Raw genomic sequence first — 804 nt, 5'->3', positions numbered from 1 at the left:
TAGCTAGCCAAAACTTTTCCAACAAGGACAAAAGAAAGAATTAAACTATATATCAACTTAATTAAAAGCTAAGTTTCTAATCCAATTGAGTTTATCTACTACTAATTCTACCTAATGTTGATTATTAGATATAACATCTTCACGTTGGAGAGGTTCAATCCTTATTACAACTTCTTCTACTAGAGCTGATGAAATTGGAACAATTTTTTGGCAAGTTTCAATAAGGCAATGCCTACAAGTAGGGCAAGAAGAGTGAGAATTGAGCCATTTATCGATACACTTGACGTGGAATCCATGGTTGCACTTAGGTAGAACTTTAATTTTCTCTCCGATTCCAAATTCAGATAAGCAAATGACACATTCAGAGTCGAACCCTGGATGTTTCAATTCAGTAGTGTATGTTATAACCGGAAATGTCTTGAGGGCTTTTTTCTCGATCCCTCCATTGACTAATTTTGTTGAAGAAGGGTTGTTATTTATATGGTTTAAGGATGAGTCTACCAATATTAGGGTAGTGCACCTACATACACATTTTATGATGAAATTCAAGATAAATGAACAAATCAAGGCACATACAAGTACGGCCAAGACCATAATGACATTTGCATCAAATGTGTTGACTTTGTGACCAAATGGTTGATGATTAGTTGTATAGTGGCTGATTCCGGCAGCCGGTGGCGGTGCCATGGTGGACTCCGGGAGTAATCTTCTTGAGTAGTGGAAGTTCTCCATGAATTCTTGAATTAATAGAGTGGAAGTTATAGTTGCCATATTTAGAGCTTTTGGTTGAGACTTTGTATTTGT

At 36.3% G+C, this 804-nt stretch overlaps 1 protein-coding gene across 1 annotated transcript; it reads right to left on the bottom strand.

The window, feature by feature from the left end:
* On the bottom strand, nt 1-804 carry LOC125835657 (RING-H2 finger protein ATL78-like). Its single transcript, XM_049514769.1, has one exon. It carries the CDS (start codon nt 769-771, stop codon nt 112-114), a length of 660 nt encoding a protein of 219 aa, XP_049370726.1. The 5' UTR covers nt 772-804; the 3' UTR covers nt 1-111.

Source organism: Solanum verrucosum, unplaced genomic scaffold (assembly GCF_900185275.1).
Source record: "Solanum verrucosum unplaced genomic scaffold, falcon-dt-bn FXZP01000128.1, whole genome shotgun sequence".
Classification (NCBI taxonomy): Eukaryota; Viridiplantae; Streptophyta; class Magnoliopsida; order Solanales; family Solanaceae; genus Solanum; species Solanum verrucosum.
Note: the sequence above shows the minus strand (reverse complement) of the source record. Positions and strands in the feature narration are given on the sequence as shown.